The sequence below is a fragment of the Schistocerca piceifrons genome, chromosome X, assembly GCF_021461385.2.
Source record: "Schistocerca piceifrons isolate TAMUIC-IGC-003096 chromosome X, iqSchPice1.1, whole genome shotgun sequence".
In the NCBI taxonomy this organism is placed as follows: Eukaryota; Metazoa; Arthropoda; class Insecta; order Orthoptera; family Acrididae; genus Schistocerca; species Schistocerca piceifrons.
Genome location: NC_060149.1, coordinates 26,637,483 through 26,660,602, shown reverse-complemented (window position 1 = coordinate 26,660,602; position 23,120 = coordinate 26,637,483). Strand labels below are relative to the sequence as shown.

The 23,120-nt window shown below is 37.4% G+C and overlaps 1 protein-coding gene across 1 annotated transcript in view; it reads right to left on the bottom strand.

The window, feature by feature from the left end:
• LOC124722164 (band 4.1-like protein 5) overlaps positions 1-23,120 on the bottom strand; it is a 147,279-nt gene that overhangs the window by 84,679 nt on the left and 39,480 nt on the right. The window contains exons 5-11 of the mRNA XM_047247366.1: positions 21,800-21,920; positions 16,593-16,680; positions 6,621-6,709; positions 6,348-6,449; positions 4,240-4,377; positions 4,034-4,153; positions 2,788-3,005 (exon numbers count right to left, since the gene is read on the bottom strand). Coding sequence (XP_047103322.1) covers positions 2,788-3,005; positions 4,034-4,153; positions 4,240-4,377; positions 6,348-6,449; positions 6,621-6,709; positions 16,593-16,680; positions 21,800-21,920 — 876 coding nt within the window. The remainder of the gene's footprint in view (positions 1-2,787; positions 3,006-4,033; positions 4,154-4,239; positions 4,378-6,347; positions 6,450-6,620; positions 6,710-16,592; positions 16,681-21,799; positions 21,921-23,120) is intronic.

The window sequence follows — 23,120 nt, the reverse complement described above, 5'->3', positions numbered from 1 at the left end:
CATCTTTTTGAGGTTATAAGGTGTTGTCTCTCCCCCATTAGGCTGTTTTGCAGAAAATCACACATATGCAAACTATCACTCACACTGTTTGTTTGTGAGAGACTACAAAAAATACTGACGTAAATATTTGCACTTGACAACAAGAATAAATTCTCAAAATGCGTCTTCAATGCAAAGAGGCACAGGTATCAATGAGCGCTACAAGTGATGACTTGTCATGAGACCTTTATTGAAACAAATCTAGTTACTCCCACCAGCCACCATACCGAGCAATGATAAGAGATAAAGCACAAACTGTTCCGATTTTCACAATTCAGACCTGCTGAGCAGAGTGCCCTGCATGAAAGTGAACCACATAATGTCTGTAAACACTATTCGAATTCCAATGCCATGTCAGCATCATTTAATGTCAATTATATCAGATTTTTCTCCAAGAACATTTTTTCATAAAGCATAAATCACAGAAAAATTGTAAGAGTAGAATTGTACTGTGTGTAAGATATCCCAGACAGGCGAAATGCCCTCAGACTTCAAGAAGAATGTAATAGTTCCTATTCCAAAAAAAGACATGTACTGCCAGGTGTGAATACCACTGAATCGTCAGTTTAATCCATCATGGTTGCAAAATACTGACAAATTATTTATAGAAGCATGAGAGAACTGGTAGAAGCTGTTCTTGGGGAAGATCAGTTTGAGTTGCAGAGTAATGTAGGAACATGTGAGGCCATACTGACTCTACAACATATCTTAGAAGGTAGACCAAAGAAAGGCAAACCTTTGTTTATAGCATTTGTAGATTTAGAGAAAGACTTTGAACATGTTGACTGGAATACACTCTATGAAGTTCTGAAGGTAGCAGAGGTAAAATACAGGGTGCAAAATTTATCTACAACTTGTACAGAAATCAGACTGCAGAGATAAGAGTCAAAGGACATGAAAGGGAAGCAGTGGTTGAGAAGGGAGTCAGACAGTTTCAGACTGTGCTTGATGTTATTCAATCTGTACACTGAGCAAGAAGTGAAGGATGCCAAAGAGAAATTTGGAAATGGAATTAAAGTTCTGGAAGAAGAAATAAAAACTTTGCAGTTTCTAGATGACACTGTAATTTTGTCAGAGACAGAAAATGACTTGGAAGAGCAGTTGACTGAAACAAACAGTGTCTTGAAAGGGAAGTATAAGATGAGTTTCAACAAAAGCAAAACAAGGGTAATGGGATGGAGTCAAAATAAATGGGAATACTGAGGGACTTAGATTAGAAAATGAGACACTAAAAGTTGTTGACGAGTTTTCCTATTTGTACAGAAAAATCATTAATGATGGCCAAAGTAGAGAGGATAAATAATGAACACTGGCGATATTAAGAAAAGCATACACTGAGAAAAAATTTAAGTGTTAGGAAGTCTTTTCTGGAGGTATTTGTACTCCCCCAGTGTAGTCTTTTACAAAAGTGAAAAACGTCTGACAAGTAGTTTAGACAAGAACAGAACAAAAGTTTTTGAAATGTCATCCCACAGGAAAATGTTCAAAATTAGATGGGTACATTGAATAACTAATGAGGAAGTAATGAATCGAACTGGGGCAAAATGAAATCTGCGGCACGACTTGACTAAAAGAATGGGTTGGTTGATCGGACACATTCAGGGACATCGAGGAGTTGTCAGTTTGGTAATGGAAGGAAGTGTGTAGGGTAGAATCTGTACAGCAGGTTCAAATATACATAAGTTTCAATAGCTATGCAGAGATACAGAGGCTTGCACAGGGTAGAGTAGCATGGATAGCGGCATCAAGCCAGTATTCGGATTGAAGACCACAACAATTAAATGTCTAATAATGAAAATATGAATATAAATAAACTAATCATCACAACTAAGATAGGCACTAGGCTATGTGCCCAGCACAATAGTACAAGTATTATATACCTACTAGTTCTTCAGAGTATGGAAAAACTGAAAGGAAAGTATGATAAATTAAAAGAAGTTATTCACTGTGTTAAGGGAGAAGAAGTTTTAATTGTGATGGAGGACTGGAATTTGATAGCAGGAAAAGCAAGAGAAGCAAAACTAATAGGAGAACTTGGATGGAAGAAAGGAGTGAAAGGGAAGCTGCTTGGTAGAATTTTGCACAGAGCACAATTTAACTATTGAAGATTTTCAAGCTGAAAATCATGACAGAAGTTTGTATATGTGGTAGAGACCAAGAAACACCAGGTGGTTTGATATACATTATATAATGGGAATACAAGGTTTTCAAAAACGGATTTTAAACTGCAAAACATTTCCAGGGTCAGATGTGGATTCTGGCCATAATTTATTGGAAATGTAAATTAAAAGTGAAGTAACTACAGAAAGGTAGGAAATTATAAGTTGCAAAATCGCAACGCACGAATGGCTAGAAAAGAAATAACATGAAAGTAAGAGAAGATGAGGTTGAAATAGTGAGAACTATGAAAGCACTGACAATGGAGTGGCTTAAAGCAACAAACAGTTAGGATAAAAGGGCAAGGCCAAGTGAACACTTCTAGACAAAACAGCTTGCAAAATACGAGAGCTAACACAACTTTAATAGTAGTGCAGTGCAAATGGTCCATTGGTTTGAAGATGGATAAAAGTAAAGAATTTTACATAATTACAGAAATGAAAGTAAAATGTTGGTGACTTTTTGTTCCGTTACAAATATCAGACATAAAAACTCTGAATCTAGGAAAAAACCTTTGTCATGGGGATACGATTGCTCAAAATTACTTTAATGCTAGTAGTAATATACACAAAGAATAAACCAGTTTATTACCTGCACTATTTTTAGGTTTTGCTACATCTGCAGACTGCACTGTAATTTCAGCAGTAGTGGCTGAAATGCCCACTGATTGGAAATCTGTTGCAGGCTCATCCCTTGTATTGATGAGTGCAGATACATTTTCTGTTTTTCCTGATACAGTTGAGTCATAAAGAGAAGAATTGCCACACTCATTTTGCTTTAAATTTGAGTCTTCATTTGCTGCAGGATTCCTGGAAGCAAAGTAAGATACAATTAAAAATATCTGAATTAGGTGTGTGTGTGTGTGTGTGTGTGTGTGTGTGTGTGAGGGGGGGGGGGGGTGCAGGATAGCAGTACATGTGCTTCATTCTGCTGTGTATTCCTCCTGGTACATACAAATTGTATATTATTTTCTTTTGTACATAATATTGTGGTTTCACTTTGGAGATAATTTTCTTTGTATATATTTTAACCTATCAGGACTATCTCTACAACTGGTATTACCACAATTATTGTCCGCCCCGGTAGCTGAGTGGTCAGCGTGACAGACTGTCAATCCTAAGGGCCCGGGTTCGATTCCCGGCTGGGTCGGAAATTTTCTCCACTCAGGGACTGGGTGTTGTGTTGTCCTAATCATCATCATTTCATCCCCATCGACGCGCAGGTCGCCGAAATGGCGTCAAATCGAAAGACCTGCACCAGGCGAACGGTCTACCCGACGGGAGGCCCTAGCCACACGACATTTCCATTTTTTTAGCAAAATTATTTTGCCAGTGCTCTACACTCCCTGTTTACATAGCTCACCTATTTAATTTCCAAATATACAGTGTTTTGGTTTTGTGTTTACTCAGTTAGCCAGCTTCTAGTAAATCTCTTTGAGACTGCCAAGTCTGGAGTACCAGCCTACCCCATCTTATGTCATTTGCAATCTTCTCATCTTTTGCTCTGCAGCTCTCTAATAACTAATGTTATATTGACAACATCCTCTTTACATATTCATATCCACATGTGCGTGCATTCAACCCTATTCTATCTAGACCTTTTCTTATTTATTGTGCTCTTAACAAACAAGATCATTCAAGTAGTAAAAACAGAATCAATAGTCTCTTAAGCATAACAGTTACACTGTTTGAAATTTATTATTGCTGTTTACTTAATATTGTTACATCAACATAAAGTATCCAAAAATAATTTATGAAAGTGAAAGTATTACCACCTTCCACAAGAGGAAAGATGGGCATAATTAATATATGAACAGTACAGAACAATGACAGCTTACTTCTGACGCTCTTTCAGAATGTGAGATTGTCTCCGAGCATAGCGCTGACTCGGGCGGCGTTCAAACTGCACAGTTCGTCTTGCTCTGTTAAGCTGAGTTGTCTGAAACTCGGTCTTTCCACTGAAATAAATGATTAAGTACAAAGATCAATGTCACTGAGGTTTATAAAAACAATGAATGCACAAAAGAAAATTTATTACCATTACCTGTATCTAAATCGAGAGCCCATTCTGAAAAAGTTCTGTCTAGCTGATGGACCTTTCACAGGAACTCTTAATCTGAAGAATGCATGATGTTCTACTGCACACTTCCAGAGATGTTTGCAGGCTTTTTCATTATGTAACCTGTCAACACAAATCACTGTTTCGCTGATTCCTTGTATTTATTTATGAACCCAAAGATTGTCTCATTTTCGGGTTTGTCATCATCATCATCATAATACAATGAACAAATTAGTTCTAGCATGCACGCACACACACACACGCACACGCACACACACACACACACACACACACACACACACACACGCACACACATACAGTATATATAGATATGTTTTATGATGATAGGAGAAGTGATCAGCCACAGCACTGCTAAAGGAACCATCCAGTATTTTCCTGAAATGGTTTATGAAAACCTAAATCGAGACGGCTGGACAAAGAGGGTGAACAATGTGAAGTCAGTGTTTTAACAAATGCACTGTATCATTTGGTTGGTCTCTTTTGTACAATGTTATTTTGGTCATACGTAATTTTAATTGTATAACTTGAAATATGATATGAGTGAGATGCTGAACTCAGGGAAATGACAAGACATTACTATCATACACTGTAGTTCTTGACACATTTTCTTGTAAAAGTGTAACATTGTGATCGTGTACTGTAACATGAGAGGGTGTTGTTGTTGTTGTTGTTGTCATTGTTTTCGCACCCCTACTCTGAGTCCTCAAAGTAATCTTTAACTGAATAGTATGTTTAGTTGTCTTTTTAAACAGATTTATTTTAGTAATTTTTTCATGTCCTTGAGCAATTTATTATCAAGTTTTAGTCCCCAATAGAATATGCCAATTTGAGCTTTTTGTTTATTTTTCCACACTGGCTATTGTTCCATGATTATGTATAGAACTCTTAGTAAACATTCACTAATGTTTTATAAGAAATCAGTTCCACTAGCTACAATGTAAACCCAATTAGCTTGTATTTAGAGATTTCTGCACAACAAGTTTGCTTTTTTCAGTGCACCTGTGAATATTGTGAATAGCGAATCTTGTTTACATCTTACTTATGATCAATAATGTCATTTTTATAAATTACTATTTTCCTTACATCTAGGTAGAGTTGAAGATCATACGGTATCCAAGGGTCAACTGTGAGCTGTCTTTATGAAATAATAATATTGTAATCACTTGGATTTAACAATATAAAATTGTTTGTGATAATTGTTTGACAGCTGTCTCAGTTGGTATCTTTATATGCTGAACGTTTACAGATGTTTCATCTTTGGGAGATAGGGATGGTAGATATTATTTGGTTAAAATTTGTTTTATATGTGTTATCTGTGATTTCATACATTCACTCTATCTCTTTGTCGAAAATTTCAATAAAATTTTCAAAGTAGGGCTTGTGTTTTGGATCAGTTTGTTCACTAAGTCCTTCAGAAAATTTCTTATATGTGTGTATCTCTAATTCTTCCAAAATATTCATATTTTTACACTGTATTGCCAGATACTGAAAAAAGAAAAACTGAGGTAGAGGTCTTAAACACAGAATGTCGGCACAATCTCTAGCTTCCAGAAATTATAACGGGAAAAAAGAAAGGTAGCATATAAGGGGTAAGGAGGGCTGAGGCTGGTGGGGGGAGAAAAAAAAATGCTTCAAACTCTAGGAGAAACTTACAGTGCAGGAAATCAAGTAAAGACAATAACTACATAACTGCAGAGGCTTAACAATGATAAGAAAGTAATTAACAAGGAGAAGGTGTCAGATTAGCTCAAAACAAACTGCAAGGGACATAGAAAAAAATGAAGACATGGCAACACAACAAAATGTAATAGGTGAGGAAAAATATGTGAAAGAAAACAAGGAAGAGCAGAACTTTATGCACAAGGATGAGGCAGGAAATACGCCATGGCTATTCGGCTGAAATCATTTCTACCCTACTCCTTTGCCATGGTTTAAGTATTCTGCCACCTTGTCCAGTTAAGACAGGTGTGCTACCCATCCCCCCCCCCCCCCCCTCCCCCCCCCCCCCCCCCCCACACACACACACACAGTCATCCTCCTCTAAGAAATTACACAGTGACATAATCATTCACCTGAAAACAAATGTATGCTCTTGTTCACGTCCTTGATCATCATCTTCAACAACAACTAAAGTCAACTTCTTCTTTTTGAAATCCAGTTTTCCAATCCTGGGCCTAAAAAACAAAAACATGAAAAAACTTCTCTCCTTCATCAAAAAGTTACTTATTTTGGTTCATTCTGCAAACAATGACATCTGCATTACGAAAATCTTTTATTAGGCATCAAAAGAAAAATCTAAATCTGTAATTTTGCTATACTGTCATTTAAAGCATAGTTTTGCTCACCAAAAGAAAAGTCCAATTTTCTGTGTTCCCTCAAATACCAAAATTCCAGTGGGTGTCAGGCCCAAAGAATATTCGCAACCATCTTTACCCTGAAAAATAACAGTATTTTAAATGCTGAAATATCTACATACAATATGAGAAAAAATTATAGCATCACAGGAAACGTATCACTCTACAAAAAAGCAAAGCAAGTAAGAATACAGCAGTAGGAAAATCGCAACTACAGGGATCACACAGGGTATCTCACTGACTTGGTGGTGTCAGGCTGCAACACCAAAGATTTGGTACTCAATTTTGAGTCAGTACTTTAGTAACATTTTGGCTACATGAAAAATACCAAGTTATCCCATAGTTTGGAACCTGTGCTCAGTTGTAAGCTGCCCCATTAACTGCTGGGTAAGCAAGAATAAACCAAGCTATCAGCAGAGGCTGCTTTAACTTCTGTTTGTGTAACCTAAACTACCCTACCCTTTGGAAAAACATGAAAATAGATATTAAGTCCTAACAATCTCTTTACCCATCCTACCCCACAATTGCTATTAACTGTAACATTGTCAAAGTTTAGTTACAAGTGCCTGTTCAGTGTTTGTTCTTTCCAAGCAACGCTATTGAGATGTGACATTTCTATTTTTTTAATTTGTCCTTTGTTACTGTTAAAACAATGGCAGCTCAGAAATTGGCCAAGTAATTTATTTAACAATAAGTTAGTCATGGCAAGCATTGCAAAAAAAAAAAAAAAAAAAAAAAAAAAAAAAAAAAAAAAAAAAAAAAAAAAGGGAGAAATTTCACATGAAGGTTTTAGTTATTGCAACATTTTATGATTTTCGTAATGGTCTAACTCAAGAACAATGCCTCAAATCACTCAGTTCAACTTTTTATAATCAATCACCCTCAGAAGCTACTGTTAGAAATTGGTATGCAGAATTTCCCCATTGCAGTGCTTCCGTCAGTGGAAAATTTTTTGAAGATTGACTGAAAACTGCCATTGTTCTGGAAAGTGTTGTTCCCATGTCCAACAGAACTGGCGAGGACTGGCACATGACTTACCATCAGACAGAGGTGCCTTTAGCTATACTGAAGACTGCAGTATGTTTAATTTTGCATGAATGTTCAGCAGTTCCACACGAAAAATGGGCTTGCATCAACTGGCATGAGGAAACATTCGAACAATTTGATGGAGGAACTGCAAAATCAGTGCATGACACTGTAATAGGAGATGAAACTGCATGTTCTGAAGCGAGTCAAGACTCTCCACTCATTTCTTCAATTACAACGGGCAAGTATTAACTGCTTTTCTATCCCCTAAAGCAACAGATAACGGTGACTATTATACAACTATTTGCCACAATTGAAAAGTTCACAGCATTCCCTGTCCTGGCAATGTCAGCTATCTCACAATACATCAATGACTGACTACGTGATGGAGAAAAAACTGAACAGACATCTCACTGGTTGCAATAACATGATTCGTTGCTGAGTGACTTCTTTTAATTCTCTATGAAAAATAAGTGTAAAGTGAATTTCATCACTCGAGAAGCTAATGAATCCTCCGAAAATCGCGCTTCCAAGGTATTGATACTGGAAGGGGGGAAAATATTTCTGGAACTAATTTGAATGAATGCAAAACTGTATGAATTTTAAAGATGAATATTTTGAGAAACAGTAAAACAATTTACACACAAAAACATTTTCTTTAATTGTTTTTGCTAACACTTAAAAAGGCAGCCCTCTTATTCTGCAGCCTTAACAAAGAACTATTAAGTTACTTCACATATTAAGAATCTCAAGGTTTTGATCTGTACGCAGTAAACTTCAAAAGTGTCTCAATTTGGTTACGATTTAGCTTCCTCATATATTTTGAGGCAGTTATCAATGCTTCTCTCACTTAAGATCATCTACAATGTATTGCAGTCACAAACCACTTTGTCAGCCACCCACAAGCTCAAAATACTGAACAGTTACTTTTCAGAACTTTCCATCTAGACACACGTGGACCTTAAAATTTACACAAGTTTTGGTAATACTACTGATTAGACTGTGATACAAAAACATTAATGCTATGAAATTAAGCACAAAATAAAGAGACTGATAAATGCAACAAACAAAGCTGCTCAATATACAGAATGTGACACCATTATCTGGACTTCCGATAGAAGACAAAATAATTCTCTCCTTACTCATGGTAACACGTTCTTTAAAGTCAAAGAGGAGAAGGAAAATTGGAAGTGGGATGTGACATATCATGGTTTTATGTCTGAATAAACAATAGGCCTGTCGACAGAACAGTCCACAGGTGTATTTCCGCTTATCACTGTCTAAAGAGCACAATATTTTGACAAGTGATCCTCTCACCACATTATGTGTACCTTAGGTACACAGAGTACGAAGGTACGTCATTCAGGTATGTACACACTCACAGTCAGTGATGTGTGACATCATCTGGCAGCCAGTATGAGAGCAGTTGTGCACTTTGTTAGTGTGGATCGGAGACAGTAAAAACAGTTTGTCACACATCTTTTAATCTCATTTTGAGCATCTCACTGGAAAGGTGTTAGATGTGTCAAAAGAATTGGCAATTGAAACAGTCAAGAGAAAAACACTAAGCAGAAGTAGTATTGACAATACTTGCCATTATCCAAACCTGGCTGCATATGATTGCCAACAGTATTTATGGCTTAAGCTTGTAACTACAGTGAATATGTTAGAATTTTGCATGTGAATTTAGTTCTGACATATTCAGAGGACATAATGAGACTGATAACAAAACTTACTTTATGACATTGATGCAGAACATTCAACTCAAAGTTGCCAAGATAATGCAGTATAGAGATTTCTTTTGCCGAGGCGCACTTCATTTCATCTAATTTAGATCTCTTATTTAAATACATGCAGCAGACAAAAGTTCTTGTTCTGACAAATAAATCAATTATTTTCTTTATGATTTTGGGAAATCTTGATTGTACTAAAGCTGCTTGGGTTTCTACCCCACATTAACAACGCAAAATATTTGCTCCCTGAGAAGAAACAAAAATAATTTCATGCTGTCTTCTTAATCTGTAGTACTTTGACATTAAATCTAAGTTACTTTGTTGCACAATAAACTAAATTTCTCAAATTCTCACACAGTTTCTTCTTCATAGTTTTCAGAGGCAGAAAGCTGATCTCTGTTCTCTGCAATGGGGGCATCAAGGGAAAAGTATATTAGTGATATTGCCAGTCAGTATTAGTAGAAAACTCTGGTTTGTACTGGAAAATACACCAAGACCACAAATCCAAGAAAACAAATGTTCAAGACAATCTTAATTCAGTCTGGCAGTCACAGCGTGGGTAGCGTGGGTATCTTTCACATCTATGAAAAGACCAAAAAGTTAATTTACTGAAGTAAGAAATCCTTTCTGAAATGGGAGAATATTCCTTTTCCCCCACTTGCACAACTGAACAGATTTTCAAAAACCTTTTCAGAGAAATTTCGACTTCTGAGGTTGATACCATAACCACTTCTCAGAGGTGCTTACTGATGGGTGTACCTGAGTTCGACAGACCAAAAACTTCGTTTACCACTTTGATGATGTTTCCTCCATGATCTTTATGCAGAATATATTCCACAGTTTAGGCAATGTGACGTGAAAATAGCTGTGCAGCCATTCCGACATGCACATCCCCGACATTGACACGAGCTTCTGATATATGATATGTGAGCAGGAGATTGTCTATTAATGTCTTTGTACACATAGTACTATCAGGCAGGGTGACTCTGTTAAATAAAATGATTTCAGAATAGTTCAGCAAATCTGGTACTGGAAATTTGTGGTAAGATCTTATGGGATCAAACTGCTGAGGTCATCATTGGTCCCCTAAGCTTACACACTACTTAATCTAACTTAAACTAACTTACGCTAAGGACAACACACACCCACGCCCGAGGGAGGACTCGAACCTCTCATGGAAGGAGCCACATGAACCGTGACATGACACTTTAGACTGCGCGGCTACCCCGCACGGTTGCAAATCTGGTACTCAATTTTCCTTTATTGTCCACCAATTTAACAAAAATTGTCTTAGAAAAGGATACACAAAGTTGTTACCACACTTTTGAATTTTTTGCTACCATATCACATGTAACAGAAATGATAAAAACTACAACTCCTTGAAATTGTGTTATGATTGGCTGTAATAAATTACTTGTCATTGTGACATCAGCATTTTAATATATTGGCAACTTCCACTTTGAAAATAAATTTTGTATCGCAACTACACGAACATTCTTGTGTGGTCCCAATATCATACTGTTGGACGAATCATAGCTCATACAACTATCAATGTTCATTTCATCAAATCCCATTGCTTCAAATTGTGTAAAAATGTTGTTGACCTATCTTTAATTAAACCTAGTACTTCTTTTAAAATGTCTGGTTGACACTTTAATAGTATTGTCCATTTTGGTGTATTGAATGGCAGTCCAAAGGATCTACTTTTGTCCAAAGGATATACTTTTTTCATTAGATAATCATATGCTTATGAACACAATGCTCTGAAAGTAATGGCATTTTCATTATTCCCCTTCAACAGACAGCAAATTTGTCCTCGGGTGGAACATTGAGACAGTATAGTGTTCTGCAGGTTACCTCTTACCCAGAAAAGTCTTAAACTGTTATACTACACAGCAGTCATTGTTTAGTTGCTGGCACACTTTTTGGCCAATGTGTGCCAGGTAATTTCTCTGTGACAAGTACCAAACATTAATTCACACACTCATGCAACCAAGCTACCCCACAGTCTTTCCATCCCCTGCCACTCATCTGCTCTGTGCTGTTTTAATTTATTTCATCTCTATGCATGATTTAAAATAACAAGTAATATTTTACAGTTATTGCTTAACAACAGCTGTAAGTGTACAAATAACGTGTGTATAGTTATAAAAGGCCAGCTGTGAGCGGGATTTGACTCCTGCAGTACATAAAGAAAATGTCAACTTTCATTAAATGAAAGTGCAAATGTGGCAATTTTTATTTGTTGCAGATGGCAAATATCTGTGGCAGAATGGAAATAATTGTCATAAATTCACACAGTTATAGCGTTGGCAACCTGTGTGTGTGTGTGTGTGTGTGGGGGGGGGGGGGATGTCTAATTACAACGAACTACTCCTTGGCCAAAAGCTTTCTTGTTTGACAGTCTTCTTGTTGTGCCTATCTGCAACTTGGCATCTCCGCTATATGGTGAGTAGCAACTATCCTTTTAATAATATTGTCATTATTCCAGCCTGGATTTTTTTTACACATAATTTCTTATGACCTACTATTCTTCCAAAATTAAAAGCTCTCTCATCTCATATACTGCTAGGTGAAAAAGTAAATCATATTTATTCCACGTAATTTATATGTGGTAACTAAAAATTGAATTTTAGCTTCAAAACACACTGCTGAACTCTGATAGCAAAACAAAATATTGTGACTCAAAATAGTACACAGAAAGTCAACATGTTTGTTGCCATTTATTCTGATTACTTGTTGGTATGTGCTACAATGGATCGCTCTTACCTCAAAAATGTATGTTTGGCCAAAGCTGGGAGTGTAGAACAGGAAAAATTTACAAGGAGCTTTCTGCATGGGTAAGAGTTGTGGGGTAAGGTGGTACAATTTGGGGTACACAATAGATTTTCACTATGCAGTGGAGTGTGTGCCAATCTGAAAGTTCTGGTCAAATTCCAACCCAGAACCTCACCTTTCATGGGCATAACTCTTACCCCCTGAGCTATCTCAGTGTGACTCATGAATAGCACTGCTTGTGAAAGGTGAGGTTCCAGCCTCAAGTCATGGTGTAGAACACAGTTTTGATCTGTAGGGTTGTTATGTTGTATGGACAATGGTTGCAAATTATTACCCTGAGAAATTTCTGAGTTGTATAACCTACGTGGAGAAGCCTCGGGTGTTGTGCACTACATTTCCATGCAAAGAAAGATTTTAGTTACACAACAATCATGTTTCCAATAGTGGAGCCATACAGTACGTGCACTCCTGAGTTCAATGATAGATATCACGGGCCTACTGCTTACTTTCTTGTCAGCCAATTTATTCATAAATATCTTTTCCCCAGCTATCAGAAACTACCAATGCATCATCTACGTAGAGCACCATCAAACAATGAGGGTGGATCATTTTTCATGTCTACTGATCAATTAAAAAAACATGAAATAGCAAAAATCAGTACGATTTAGGGCTGTTAAGTTCACATTTCAGCTGCAGATATGCCATTATGTAGGGATACTAGATTCTCCCTCTCTCATTAACCTGGCACCACAACCGTTACCCAACCTTAATACCAGCAAGTCGCACCACCCTGCCAGCCAGAAGCCGCAGGAAACAACTTCACTGCCATCCCCGGTAAAGCTGGTAACAAGAACCTTTTTTCGTCTGAGGGGACACACTACTCTGCTACGTCCGAGTCTAGAAAACCACAAAGAGATGCCCTCCAAGTCAAATTCGGCTGCAGATCTTGGAAGGTATCATTTCATTACTGATAGTATAAAGCGTCTTTGTCTACAACACTTAAAAGTAGTATAACTGGGGAGATGAATGAAGAAATTGTTTGCTTCACTAACACAGGAGAGAATCACATACAACTGGCTGTGTGCAAAGCAACTGACTAAGGTCCACATCTGCAACACGCAGCATCTGGCCTTGTGCTTTATTTATAGTCATGGCATAACGTAAGCTTACTGGGAATTGTGCACGTTTAAAGTGAAATGCTAAACTGTTAGGAATAAGTGGAATCTGGAGTATAAAAACTCCCTAGCCTGCACTACTTCCTGCCAAAATTTCCACTTATATGACATAACACTGGTGAAAAGCTTCTGTAAGTGAAGAATTCTGGGGATAAAGATTATGTATGACACTCTCAGAGTTATGTCATGCCTCGCTTTCAGAAGGAATTTCCAAAGATCGAGTTACAGCCTGATGATCTTGAGTCACAGTGACTCTCATCTCACAATCTTCAATGGATTCTTCAGCCAGCATTGTCCTCTATCTTTTAGCTGTTCTGGTGTATTAAGAAAGAATCTATTGTTTTCTTAGCATTTTTATTCATAAAAAAAACGAAATCAATATGTAATCAGCAAGCACCCAAATCACAAAGCAAACTTAATAAATTTGCTTTCCCTAGCAAAGAATGTACCGTATTTACTCGAATCTAAGCTGCACTCGAATCTAAGGCGGACCTGAAAAATGAGACTCGAAATCAAGGAAAAAAATTTTTCCCGAATCTAAGCCGCACCTGAAATTTGAGACTCGAAAATCAAGGGGAGAGAAAAGTTTTAGGTCGCACCTCCAAATTGAAACAAAGTTCGCCTAGTTGTAATATGAGACACAATTTAGGTCGAATGAATGACGATACAGCTGCAGTAGTTTGGTTCGAGTCGTAAGCTTAGCAGTTACGGTTTACCAAGTAGCCATTGCTACGCGTCACGCGCTCCGTCCGGATATCCTTCCTTTTTCACGTGCTTCGTCTGGTTTGAATTGATTGCTTATTTTTCTTTGATCTGACAAGTGCCGTTCTCTTTGTTATAGGTGTTTACGTCACTCTAAGCTGAAAATGCATTACTGTACTGTGTCATGCATTGTTTGTCGCATTCTGATAGTGCGTGTTTACGGCCTGTCGCCGCTCGCGGCGTGGCTTGCTTTTGTGCGCGCTACCGCCGCTTACAAATAAAAAATAGAGAAGAGTCGTCTCATTAGCAAAACATTTGTTGTTACTTACACTACTTCTTTCTTTGATAATGATCAACAAGAACCAAATAATAGACTGCGTATGATAGATGATGTTCTGAACGAAATTTTAGCGAAAATTTTTCTCCGTTTGAAAATCTTTGCAGGCGCCTCTTTAGTTCATTACATTCTGCACAGAAATTAGAGTCATGTTAGATTTAAAAATCTAGTCAGTTGCCATGCTTCATTTCTGACTGTATCACTATCGGGCATAAGAATAATACGAATATAAACATGACATGATATGTATATTCTTCCGCGTTTGCTGTTGTCTCACTCTAGTTTCGTAGTTTATTAGGCAGACAGGATTTAAATGAGATAGTAACAAACACGAAACAATACATGGCAAAATGTTTATATTCGTATTAATCTTATGGCGAAGAGAATACGACATGTGATTCACAATTCATAAAAGCTCCTATTAGCAACCATCTCTTCTCACAGGTAGGAAAAAATTCAGAACGTAGAGTTGGCCATATTGACAAACATCCCAAACAGTCTTGCCAGTCGGATTTTCGTAGTACATTGAAATACTGCTACATTCGAAGATCAACAATACAGAATTTGTATTTACTTTGTTGGATAATGTACCAAAACGCAGTGGTTGAAACTCTGGGCGGAGGAAAAAGGCTCGTCTTCCACTTTCTTTTTTTTTTTTAAATTTATTTACTGACGCAGAGATTTTGGTACCAGTATTTATCTTTGTGCCCTACAAAGCATGCCTGTGTGGCGCTACATATATTCGACGGCAGAAGTTAGTTGTGGCGGCACCCACCAACATTTTTCAGAACTCCCGCTTGCTTTGCACTCGATTCTAAGCCGCAGGCGGTTTTTTGGATTACAAAAACCGGAAAAAAAGTGCTGCTTAGATTCGAGTAAATACGGTATATAAAACCTATCAAAATGAGCAAAGCAATGTCATTGTTTTTAATACAGAAAGCAAAATCAGTAAATCCATATATCCTAGCCAAGTAAATTTGCTATTAGTTTTTATTCATAAAAATAAGATTGCAGCACTTAGTTCTGTCACTAATGTAAACTTCCGAAAATACATCTTTCATTGAGTTAAAAACTTAACAGCACTGTCTATTGGTTCTTTGGTGTACTACTTAACTAACAGTATCATCTATTCATTCTTTTGTTTACTATGTCATGTTGATTAAACATTCAAACTACTAATCTGAGCAGACGAAACTTTAAATTGCAATTTTGTTCTTCTTCTTGTTCCTTCCTTCCTGAAATGAAGCCTAGACATGGCACCAAGTTATGCTCAGTTTTCTGTCAAAACCCCTATGAAAATTTGTATACTAGTTCTGGAGATAAGAGTATTCAAACAGAGAGACATGATGGTCTTACAGTTTTATTATTAGTGGAAATGTGCTTGGCTTCCAGCAGCTTAGAAGTAGTCTTGTACAGAGTCAGTTCAGTTTTAGTTAGGATGCTTTGCAATAGTATGCTCATGGTTGCTTCAGCCAGCTTTACTACACGATTATGCCTCTTGCTCCACAAGCAGCCAGAACCACAATTTCTTCAATGGTGATGTGGTGCAATTTGTCACAATGTTCATTTTTGCAATCATATCCATAATTCTTTGTGGCTAACCATCTTCTTTCTTATTACTTACCTACAGAAGTTCATATAAAGACACCAAATGACACTCTATGGACTGTACGAGTTATCATTTGTCTTTTTAATTTTTTTCCATGTATTTTTATTTTCCTACAGCAAAATTGCTGCATGCCAAGTAATCTAGACTTGTGGGTTTATTTCGTTCTAACTGTGTAATGAAACTACCCCCCATTCATTGTGTTTTAGATGAACAACATAGTTTGATTTTTTAAAAGTGCTTTGCGTTATTAGCCTGAAGCTTTCCCCCTGTTCCCTCATTTCTCTATGTCAGTAATTCTGCCAATCTAAACAATTGCAGTAAGAGAACAGCTCTTACGACTCCATGGTCAGTGAACAGAAGACTGGCAGGTAACAATTATTTTATCTTCTAATGGGAAACAGTAAGACGAAGGACAGCTGATTATTTCAATCACTCTCCCAAAAGCAACAGTGACATCTTACAGCATATACAAGCTCAGGTTGTGTGATTTTCCTGTTATTGCTTCAACCTTGTGATCCCTGTTTTGGTAGTTGTATTAACACTGTTTAACACTTTTAGCGACTCATAAAATAATAAATGGATAAAACTGTAGTTCAAGCTTACCAAGACTATGTGGTTGTCTACTCCATACATCTCAAGCCACTTCACTTTGTTTAGGTAATTCATTTCAGCCTGGGCAGGAGTCAGTCCTCTGGAATTCAAGAGATAGCCACAAGAGTAAAATAAACAGAAAATCATTTACGACAGAATCACTGAAGGCAGGCATCTTCATGAAATTAATTCCACTGTAACTGTGATTTTATATGAAAGATTATTTATTTATGTCCTCTCGCTATATACGTATATCAAGTGAAACCTTGGGTTAAATGATGGTTTAGTAATTTACCTATAAAATATTTACTATAGTTTTCACTGTGAGTCACATTGTTCTTTCTTGAAAGAACTCACATTTATATAAAATGAACAAGATGGCATGGCAGTACAGCCGGTATACACATTGCTAAATGTACTAGACTTGCTATGTTCATTGCTTTCTGCTTTTAGATTGTGCATTTATTGCTTGGAATTTATTCTGGACACTTAATACTCTACTTTATAAGCTACCACGTGAATAAAGTGATGTTTCTGGGGATTCCATGGTAGGAATTCTTTGTGAAATGGCATGAATGAAAGAGCAACTATAGTACCTGGATAGAATATGTTTATAAGACAAAAATTCATGAAGTAATGTAACTAGATTCTCAACTGCCCTAGAACCCACTGTAAAAATGGAATATTACTGTTGAGAGGACTACGAAATTGCAAAATAATTAGAATATAATAATTTAAAAAAGAACAAATTACAAAGGATAATTCAGTGGGACTTCATGCCAATTGAAACAAAAAACTTAAAACATTTTGAAATTTTCATAGTCTTTATCCCATTATCTAATATTTATGAGATGTGTTCATATTTACCAATGTGGTTTTCATGTCACTGTTGGAAATAAATCATCATAGAACAAAAATGTATCATAAAATAAAAGCTTTGAAATTCACAAAAGTAGCACTAACACCCACTTCAAGAAAAAGAAGAGCTTTTGTCATCTAGGCAACACAAATAAACCAGCAGTAGCTATGTGCTGGGGTCAGGTTGGTCACCAAATACAATTCTGTGGAACTGAAGATCTGTCACATATACTAATTACTGTACACAAATTACTGTCCAGATAGACTGCACAAAATTATAAATCTGAGAAAAGCTTGGAGAGAAAACGGGAAGAGATATTAGGTAAGTGGTGTTACATAACACAAACAGCATTCAACCATCTGCTGAAGGAGCTAAAGAAGCCAAATAAGTTCCACTTGCTGATCTTTGGCTGAATTCAGATGACACACTAGCTCTTCTTTTTACGTGTAGCACCAAGGGCACACAGATGACTGCAGTACATAAATTTCTTTAGATTTGGGAAGTTCTTGCATGTACTTTTGCCTGACTCTGAATGAAGATGACAGACTCAACTTTTATTTCATTTGCCAAGGACATCTATGTTATTATGGCAACAAGCTTTCTGCTTACAAGTAAATGCTCATAACATCTGAGGGGATTTGATTTATAATTAAAAATATTTTGTGTGTGCAGCCTGTTTAAATGCCAAGTGCATGATCTACAATACTGACATTAACAACACATTTTTCGAAACTTTGGTCTCTGATTTCTGGTATATTTCTCTTCAAAAAGCCCCCCACAAATAATGCAGAACATGGGTCACTTGTCATTACTATTGTTGTTGTTGTCTTCAGTCCTGAGACTGGTTTGATGCAGCTCTCCACGCTACTCTATCCTGTGCAAGCTTCTTCATCTCCCAGTACTTACTGCAACCTACATCCTTCTGAATCTGTTTAGTGTATTCATCTCTTGGTCTTCCTCTACGATTTTAACCCTCCACGCTGCCCTCCAATGCTAAATTTGTGATCCCTTGATGCCTCAGAACATGTCCTACCAACCAGTCCCTTCTTCTTGTCAAGTTGTGCCACAAACTCCTCCTCTCCCCAATTCTATTCAATACCTCCTCATTAGTTATGTGATCTACCCATCTAATCTTCAGCATTCTTCTGTAGCACCACATTTAGAAAGATTCTATTCTCTTCTTGTCCAAACTATTTATCGTCCATGTTTCACTTCCATACATGGCTACACTCCATACAAATACTTTCAGAAACGACTTCCTGACACTTAAATCTACACTCAATGTTAACAAATTTCTCTTCTTCAGAAACACTTTCCTTGCCATTGCCAGTCTACATTTTATATCCTCTCTACTTCGACCATCATCAGTTATTTTGCTCCCCAAATAGCAAAACTCCTTTACTACTTTAAGTGTCTCATTTCCTAATCTAATTCCCTCAGCATCACCTGACTTAATTCGACTACATTCCATTATCCTCGTTTTGCTTTTGTTGATGTTCATCTTATATCCTCCTTTGAAGACACTGTCCATTCCATTCAACTGCTCTTCCAAGTCCTTTGCTGTCTCTGACAGAATTACAATGTCATCGGCGAACCTCAAAGTTTGTATTTCTTCTCCATGGACTTTAATACCTACTCCAAATTTTTCTTTTGTTTCCTTTACTGCTTGCTCAATATACAGATTGAATAACATGGGGGAGAGGCTACAAACCCGTCTCACTCCCTTCCCAACCACTGCTTCCCTTTCATATCCCTCGACTCTTATAACTGCCATCTGGTTTCTGTACAAATTGTAAATAGCCTTTCGCTCCCAGTATTTTACCCCTGCCACCTTTAAAATTTGAAAGAGAGTATTCCAGTCAACATTGTCAAAAGCTTTCTCTAAGTCTACAAATGCTAGAAACGTAGGTTTGCCTTTCCTTAATCTAGCATCTAAGATAAGTCGTAGGGTCAGTATTGCCCCACGTGTTCCAATATTTCTACGGAATCCAAACTGATCTTCCCCGAGGTCGGTTTCTACTGGTTTTTCCATTAGTCTGTAAAGAATTCGTGTTAGTATTTTGCAGCCGTGACTTATTAAACTGATAGTTTGATAATTTTCGCATCAACACCTGCTTTCTTTGCGTGTGCATGCGTGTTGGGAGGGGGTCACGGAGAGCAAGGCATGCAAGTCCAGTGTGCTAACCACTACAGGTAGTTAAATAGTTAAAAAAGCTAGTTTCTGAGTCTCAGGAAGACAGGCATCAAGCTCCAACAATAGACGGATGTGTAATGAAATACTGTTGTATTCAAACTAGAGGTTGACAGCTCCTTTTATGATTGCTGCACAGTGCAGAAAGATGTGTTGAATTGATATTCAATGTGGGAGGTGTGTCAAACTTTAACCTCTTCTGAAAAAGGAAGACAAACAGAGTAAAGCACGAAATGTATTTTTTATATATGTGTTCCACTGTAATTGCAATTGAATTCTAGCTCTGGTGGACCACACACATAAAAAAATGCATTTCATGCAATTTACTGAAGACGGCATACACAAAAAATATTCCAGAGTACAGCACGTCTGGAGAAAGATGCACATTATGAACTATTCTTTGCAATGAAACTTAATGTTACATACCTAGGATCCCGTAACAAAATTTGTTGTATTTGTACTCTCATCATATTTGTTGACAACAGCACATTGTATGAGTAGCTAACATTTTCAAATTGCTGAAATTACTTTTAGGCAAATTGCAGAAAGAAATTATATTCTGTGATGTCAACTAATGTTCAATGCTGTGCTGGCACTGCAGCTCTTAAGACAAGCATCCACTTTGTATTAGTGATATGTGCTTAAATATAATAAGGAAACTTCTGGTACAATGTAGAGAGTTGACTCATCAACAGGCACACACAAAAGAGAACAACTTGCTAGCTTTCAGGCTAAATCTTTTGTTGGGCTAGAGCACGCACACAACCCCCACCCCCGGACACACAATACTGGGATTGCATTTTGCCAGGTGTACCAGGGAGGGGTGGGGTGGGAGTTGTGTCATATAGAGTGGCGTGGTGTGGCATGGGGAGCAGCAGAAAGCAGGAAAAGGGTTTGGGGTGAGTAGCTAAATGACCCACATGTACCAGAAAAGGTGTGGTGCAGTGTACGATGAAGCTGACATGGAGAAATGGAATGGGAGATGGTGACAGGACAGAGGATGGGGAAAGTGAAATGAGCACCTACCCGCAAAAGGCAAAGGTCCCGAGTTCGAGTCTCGATCCGGCACACAGTTTTAATCTGCCAGGAAGTTTCATATGAAGGGGAAACTGTTGGATGGAGGGTATGGAAACAGTGGGTTAACAGAGACTGAGGTCAAGAGAGTTTTGGGAGCAAAGGATGCGCTGAAAGGGTAGTTCTCATCCGCATAGTTCAAAAAAACTGGTGGTGGAGGTGAGGATCCAGATGGCATGAGTTGTGAAGCACCAACTGAAATCAAGGATGTTGTGCTTAGCTGCATGTTATACCACTGGGTTGTCAACTTTGTTCTTGGCCACACTTTGGCGGTGGCCATATACTTTGGATAACAGCTGGTCAGTTGTGCAGTGATTGAAGTAGAGTTGATATATGACATGGCTGCTTTCATAGGTGGCCCTGCCTCCAATGAGGTTGGACAAGCCTGTGACGAGAATGGTGTCTGAAGTGCTGGGTGGGTGGATAGGCAAGTCTTGCACCTAGGTCTGTGGCAAGGGGTTGGGAGTAGGAGGGGTGTAGGGATGGACCAGGACGTTGTGCAGGTTGAGTGGATGATGGAATAGCTCTTTATGAGGGGTGGTAAGGTTCTTGATTATGATGTCCCTCATTTCTGGGCATAATTTGCCAGGGCTCTGATTATCTATCAACATGCCCAAAAATGAGGAACGTACTACTCAATGCATTTGCTATTGGGCGAGTGACAGGTGTTTAACACACTAAAAATAAATATAAATTCTGTAAGCTGGATTGTAATTTCTGTGGCAAATGTAGATAACTGCCAATAATCTCTGGTTTTTCCAAATTGCACTCAGTCATTACCAGCTGTGCTCCACGAGGTGCTCACCAATTAGTGTAGATTACGAAAGTAGTGAACACCATTGCAGTGTGATTAAAATTAAACTGTGAACATACGAACACTAACTCAACAATTACTCTGGTATTCTGCTACTGAGCTGTGAGAGTTTGAAATCCATATTATTTAAATGTGTGATGTGTTTCTAGATCTATGTAGAAGGTGCTCCAGATATAGGTACAAACATAATAATATATCAGGGCTGAAACACACAAATTATAGTTGTTTGTATATATATATATATATTAAACATTTGTTTACATTGACTTTTGATAACCTACCCCAGCTTTTTATATTCTTCCAACACAGCAATTTCTATCTCTTCTGTTTGATTTGGAACAAATCGGAATTCAGACACCACTGCTGGAGTATGAACAGCTTCATCATAATCACCTAATTCCGCTACAGCCAAAACAAATTACACCATTAGGAAAGCAGACAACTGATTTACATTGCAAAATTTCAGTCGCTCTAGTCTGTAAGCTTATAACTTAATGCACTACATATATTTTTGTAAGGAATGAAGTTAAAAGGAAGACGTGTCATAACAATAAAAGCACCAAGACGTTCACAGACATCCAAGTGTCACACTAACTTAACTCATGACAATACCTGAAAATAAGAAACATTATTTACTTTTGAGAAAAAACATGGTTATTTCCATACACAGCAGATCAGAAGCCAGAAAATTATGATGTACATTAGATGTAATATTAATCAATCCAATTCCAGAGATGCTGGATTTTGGGCATGCCAGAGACAATGTCTAAAAGTTTGTGATAGTATTTTATTAACAATATGAGAGGATGACAGCTGGATAGAAAAAGAAAGATAGGAATTGTTCAAAAACAAGAAAACACTGTGAGTGCTGGATGGCTCTAACATACAATGAAGAGTGTAGAATAACCATTTAGAGCCTTCATGATAATAAATGAGTACAAGATGAGTGCTGATGAGTGAGCAGGACAGAGAAAGAAAAGAGGGAGACAAATAGATCTGGTATGTCCTGCACTATACTTTACATCAATGAATATCACCTTCCCCCTATTTCCTCCAACACTTTTAGTGATGAGAGTTTTGTCCATCTTGGGTTTTGAGCTGGTTATTGTAAATTATGAAAGGAAAACCGGACACAGTTTAAACCAACTAAGCTGCATAAGATTTGTTGCCATTCATGACAGGTTTCATGTGTCACTAATTTCAAAGCAAAGTAAGACCTCGGGTGTAGGACAAATTATCATTCATGACATAGAAATAATGTTCAACTCTTCATATACTTTAGGTCCCAAATCACTCTACAGTCATCCAGTTTTCTTACCAGCTCTGTTTTTGGTTTCTTCAAGAAAATTATTTATTCTATAACTTGAAGGATTACATTTCCATTTTGTGTATACTTTTAATGAATAAGCTGCAATTCCAACTATAGAAACATAAGCCTCTACTATCTGTTTTAGCTGTTCTTACAATGAATCATCTATATAATATGTGCAAAGAATCGTAATATGAAATTTCACACAGTCATCTCAATTTCAATACATGATAATATTGCAGCAGGTATTACGCATACTGATTTTATCTGTATTTCGTCCTGTTTATTGCTGA